Below are 5,608 nucleotides of genomic sequence, written 5' to 3' on the forward strand. Positions count from 1 at the left end.
TGTGCGTGACGGAGCCGTAGGCTTTCGACTCGGTCCTGTCGCTGTAAGTACCCGAACGCAGCAGACGGGTTTCACCCAAGTTCTCCTGCCCGGAGTCGGTGCTTCCCGATTCGTTATCTTCGGTGTTTTCTCCGTTTTCTAATCGGGGCTGCTCTTCCTCGGGGATTTTAGCCTCCTCTTTGTCCTCCGCCATCATCCCCCCCTCTTCCTCCTTCCCTTCCAGCTCCATCTCTGCGGGCATTCAGAAAACGGGGGCGCTAGGCATCGGGGGCAGCAAAACCCACCTGTATTTCCTAACTCGAAGCCCGGGTTTAAGGCGATGGGGATTAGACCTGCCCCACTGTACTCGGGGAAATCCTGGTACTCCATCGTACCACGCAGGTGCCGAGACCTCTGCCTGGAATCCTTTTGGATTTACAGGTTATTAGGCCTAAAATCCAAAAGCCTGCGTGGAGAGAGGACATCTCCCAACCTCTCCTAGCTCTGCCCCACGGACAACCGCTCCTGTGGGCTCCGCGACTCGCAGGAGACAGCGTTTGCACAGCGAAACTCTCACTACCAGAATTAATTGCAGGGTCAACAAGGGTTGAGCCCCTGCCCAGCTTTGCTTCAGCCCTGCTGAAGGGAACGGGCAGACAGAAAAAGTCCCCGCCACTGCCCTCGCTCACGAACACACCTCCCGTTTCGGCGCCCGGAGGGATGTTGCCCTTCGCCGCGGGGCTGCCGCTGCTGACCACGCTCTCCGCCGGCTGCGGGTGGATGGGGAATTCGGCGTTGGGGCCCTCTTGGATGGCAACATCTGCCCCTACAAGCAACAGAGTGTCTCGGGCACGCTTGAGGAGACATCAGGCTCCGCGCAGCAGAGCCTGGCAGCAGGACAGGGTGTGCTGGGGGGAGCGACGGGGGGGATTTGGGGTGTCACCCCTTGGTGGCTCACCTTCTTGGCCACCCAGCTGCTCCGTCTGCACCTCGGGCTGTGCTGCTGGCGGCCACGGGCGCCTCTTCCTTCCCCTCCGGGTTGGGAGGAAGCCTTTTTATTTTGTCAAGATCACCCAGCGCTTCCGCAGTCGACCTCTTGCCCTCGACAGTCGCCTTGTTGGCCCCTGGGAGGGAAGAGGCGAAGCGCTCCAGCTTTTACTGCCCGCGCAGGGGCATCCCGACGGCTGCTAGAAGGATTCCCAAATCCCACAAAGATTCAAGGAAGCCTCAGTTCTTCCGACTGCTGGTGCCTCACAAGGGGATCAAACCCCACCCAGACGCCCTCGCGCACCAGGAGATGTACCCAGGCCGTGGGTTTGGATGGCGGCCAGGGAGCGCGGCCGCTTCACGGGGCAACTTCCAGTCTCCCCGGATGAGGGGAAGCGAGGAGGCTACGTACCGATCCCGGCGGGGGGCTGCTGGCTCTTGGCGGGGCTTTCGCCCGGCACAGCAAGGGACTTGAGAGCGTTGCAAGCGCTAACGATCTCCTGCATTTGGAGAAAACCCGCCACGGCCAGCACGTCTTCCACGTTGTCGGGGTTTAGGCTTAGCTTAGCCGTGTACATGAACTCCAAAACCTGGCCCAGGCCTGCAAGGGAGGCGACGCAACCAGAAATAAGCTCTCACCTCTCGGCCATACAATTCTGAAAAGCCCAAAGCGCACGGAATAACAGGCTGAAGAGCCTCCCTCAAACCCTGGGCACCAAACGGCTTCGTTTAAGCAGCTCGGAGGGATACCGGCTAACCCTCTGCCTACCTGCCGCGTTGCTGATGTCGAGGTGCACCACGTCCTTCTGGTCGACGAAGAGCATCCTGAAATACTCGCTGCAGGCCGCCAGCACGGCTTTGTGGGCCTTGAAGTCGATGCCGTCCACCACGAAGGTGCAGTCGCACAGCAAACCCAGCTGCCGCTGCTGGTTCAGCTGTTCCAGGACTTGCTTGCTGTGCTGGGGGAAATCCATGGCTGCGGGGAGAAAAAAAAAACAAACCCCGGGACGGGGTGGGGGTGAGACGGGTGCCAAAACCCCCGACGCCCCGTCGGAAAGGGTCACGAAGCAGGACAGATCACAAAGGCACCGATCAAGCACAACCCGACCGCCCTGTTCAGTTAAAAAACGTGGACCAAAAAACCTAATTTCAGCTCCTCGCTTACAGCCGCCTGCCTCCCCCACCAAATACAACCCCAGAACCTCTCCTGTAACAGGCACGCCACCGGCGCGGGGCTGCAGAGTTGACCGAAGAGTCAATATATATATTTTTTTTGCCATGCTAACAGCATTTAAAATACATTCATCGCTCTTCATCCGGCCCAAGCTGCAAGCAGGAACCCTGTGGCCTCTGCACACGCGTCCCTTCAGCGAGCAGGCGGTGCCACCGCTCCCGCCGAGGGCGCAGCGCGGAAAGCGTTCAACAAAATCTTCAAGCTCCTGCTCATTTTAGGCGCTCGCGTCACGATAGCGAGGGATTTCTCTTCTTTTTATTGTGTGTTTGGAGGGAGTCCTCCCCGCTCGAAGCCCGCCTTGGGCTGAGGAATGCTGCAAGCTCCTGGAAACACTGCGAAAGCCCGTCCTCATCCGCAAAGGTTGAGGGGTCAACCACGAGCTCGACCTTGGTGCCACGCCTTGGGTTTGCTCCTGGGCTGCACCTGCAGGGCGCAGGGTGGAGAACGAAGGGTTTTCACTCGGCTTCGTTTCCCAAAAATGATTCCCGTGCAGGCTGAAGGGATCGTTTCATTGCAAGCGATGAGCGAGGAGGGAGGAGAAAGCAAACGGGGACTATCCGCGGTTATTGTTCAACCTGCCAGGCCAGGAAGCCCCTAAAGCTCTGGATGCTGGAAGAAACAAGGTTACGGCCAGGGAAACACTCTTGGTTTCGACGCTAAGTCGACGCTCGGCGTCTCCCTGAAGGTTTCCAGCCCACAGCAGTTGCTTCTCCACTTTACCAGCTCTTAAAAACACCGGGGGGAGTCTCAGGTCGGGGAAAGGCGACGGGGTTTGGATCCGCAAAACCAGGTCGCTTCCAGGCAGCCGCGAGCGTGTCCTTTCCTCCGGATCCATTCGAGCGTGCACAGGCGCGCGGCAGGCGAGCACCGCGGGCGGAGGGAGCCTCCTCCTGTCTGCAGCGGGTGCTAGCAAGGCGCTCGGTGAAAGATCTTCCGCCCAAGGACCGATTCGGCTTCCAAAAATCATTCCTGGCGGGGATGAGAAGCCCAGACACCTCCGACAGCATCGGATCACGCACGGAGAGAGGAATTGTCAGTCCCAAAAGACGCTGTTTGTCTCTGCAATTAATAACCCGCCGCAACTCTCCCCCAGCTCTCCAAAACACGGGGTACTTTTTAACGAAACACCCACAGCCTGTCCCCAAACACATCCCTTGAGGGCGAGAAAAATCAGCATTGGTATCAAAATCTGTCTAAACCCCCGCATACGTACGACCCCGTAAGGTTTGCAAAGGAAGCTCTGGGGAAAAAAAGGGGAGGATTTTCCCAGCAGGACAAACGCCACTGCCTTCCGTGCTCGGAAAGCTCTGCGCAGCAGGGCCTGGGAAATCACGACGGTTTGATGCACTAAAAGGCTATTTTTGGCAATTTGTAGGAGGCGCTTTGCATCCAAATGATGATTTTTATCGCTCCCCAATTGGACTCGCCTCAGCTTCGCACCCGGGCTTTGCGAAGGAGGCAAAATCCCAAGAAACTCAACTCCTCCCGAACAACTTCATCTTTTCTGCGGTTTCCTCCGCAACGCCGCGTTACAGCGTCGTCGGAGCACGCGAGTGCAGCGGGGCGGAGGTTGGGACGAGCTGCGTATCGCCCTCACGCCCGACCCCAGTGCCCAACGTCCCCCAGCAGCTGAGATCACCTTCGTACACTAAAATCCCCGACTCCAAGCCTTAAAAATCCCAAATACCTGGATCAAAAAAACCCCATGGTTCACCCGAAACGCCACCCTGGGTCCTTGCCACCACTCAGGCAGGGCCAGTTCGCGGCTCCGGTGCCGAGATCCGTCTCCTTCCCCAACCGAACGGGATGTGCCGAAATGGGGATGGATCCGAGGATGGATCCAGGGAGGGTAAATGCCAAATCAGGCATTGCTGGTCCACCCGACCGCTAAACTAATTAGCCCCCAGTAGCGCAAACCCATCGCTGTCAGCTGTTTAAGGTAGCGGGGCTGCCTGAGAACGTGTCTCAGAGCTCCTCGCCTGAAAAACAAAGATAAGCCAGGATCGGTGCCCGACCTTCACCCCTGCGCTGCGAGGAGCGGAGATATCCGGAGGACCGAGGCTGCGGGCGAGACGGTCGCGGCTCTCCTCCAGAGTTTTCCCCCTTGCCGGTGCTCAAGTCAGTCTCTACGCAGCCATCCTGGGAGAAACGGGATGAAAAGCTCCATTTTAAAACCCAAACCTCGCGCGTCGAAGGCACCCCAAGGTCCGACGTCACCGACCCGGGACCGGGCACCCCCCGATTTCACCTCGTCGGAGGCACGCGAGCGCCGTTTCCCCTCCTGACCTCTCCCTGACGTGGCCGTCGAGTCTCTCATTACTCGCTTAATCACGGAAAAGCTTCGTTATGAGAACACTCACGCCCGCCGCAGGCGCTCGCAGAGATAAATACAACAGCTACGGTCCCGGGGAGCTTCCCACATGAGCTCTGTTAAGCGCTCTCGCTTATTAACGACATTAACCTCTCCCTGTACCTGCCACCCGAGCGTCTACCTATTAAAAAAAACCCCAAAGCCTCGATAAATTGGAAAAAAACAGCGGTTTAAACGTTGCCTTTCAACGCTGTCACCATCCAGCCATCCGTTCTTACGCTGAGAAGATAAAAAGGAAGAGGGGGTTTACTTTCTGCCTACCGTCATCTCCCTGCTCGTGTGTCAGCTCGGGGAACAAAGCAGCCCTAATCCTTTCAGTCTCTGCGAAGAGGAGTCTGTCCTCATTTCCAGTAACTGATTCTGCAACGTTTTCAGTTAAAAAAATAAAGTTAAGAGCTGATCTGACCGGAGCATTCAAGGTACAGATGTGCTAATAATACAAATTATGAAATAGGGAAGGGCTCTGGAGTCCGTGGTCGGCAGCGAAACCGGAAGGCAAGTTGGCATTCAGCTGTAAGGGGTGGAAAAAACAATCACAAGCGATGACAGGCAGGAAAAAAACGTGGTGAAAGGGAACTAAAAGGAGAAAGACACGAGGAGAGAAGTGAGCAGAGACACTCTGGACCCCCCCCAGCGAACAGACACCCCGCAGACCCCTCGGTTATTTCGTTTTCGGGCCCACGGATACGCTCGTGCAGCTCCTGAGGTGGCTGTGCAGGCAGGGCTGCCCGCAGGTAACCGGAGCCCTGGGCTGGGGCAGGCAGGGAGCCAGCGGGGCCGCCGAGACATCGCCAGACCCCGAGCCCTGCCGTGAAAACCACCCGTCTCTGCAGCACCCGGATGATGAACGACAAAACCTTCATCTTCTCGCAAAAAAAACCTGCCTGTGGAACGCTGCCCGATCTCTGAAATTTCCGCAGAAGCTTCTGATGCAGAAATGCAATTAAGGAAACGCGGCTTGTCCACGAAAACGCGTCACCCGCACCCAAAAACCGACGCCCACAGAGGGCACGTACAGCCGGTGCGGGCTGTCATCG

General features: G+C 57.6%; 1 protein-coding gene across 1 annotated transcript; it reads right to left on the bottom strand.

Moving 5' to 3' along the window:
• Nucleotides 1–13: 13 nt before the first annotated feature.
• ZBTB17 (zinc finger and BTB domain containing 17) lies at nucleotides 14–5,197 on the bottom strand. Its single transcript, XM_009330340.1, has 7 exons — nucleotides 4,833–5,197; nucleotides 4,216–4,339; nucleotides 1,736–1,942; nucleotides 1,379–1,567; nucleotides 938–1,103; nucleotides 677–805; nucleotides 14–231 (listed from the first exon to the last, which is right to left on the bottom strand). The coding sequence occupies exons 1-7, from the start codon at nucleotides 4,836–4,838 to the stop codon at nucleotides 168–170; spliced, it is 885 nt and encodes a 294-aa protein (XP_009328615.1). The 5' UTR covers nucleotides 4,839–5,197; the 3' UTR covers nucleotides 14–167.
• Between the last annotated feature and the right edge of the window lie 411 nt (nucleotides 5,198–5,608).

This window comes from Pygoscelis adeliae, unplaced genomic scaffold (genome assembly GCF_000699105.1).
Source record: "Pygoscelis adeliae isolate BGI_AS28 unplaced genomic scaffold, ASM69910v1 Scaffold728, whole genome shotgun sequence".
In the NCBI taxonomy this organism is placed as follows: Eukaryota; Metazoa; Chordata; class Aves; order Sphenisciformes; family Spheniscidae; genus Pygoscelis; species Pygoscelis adeliae.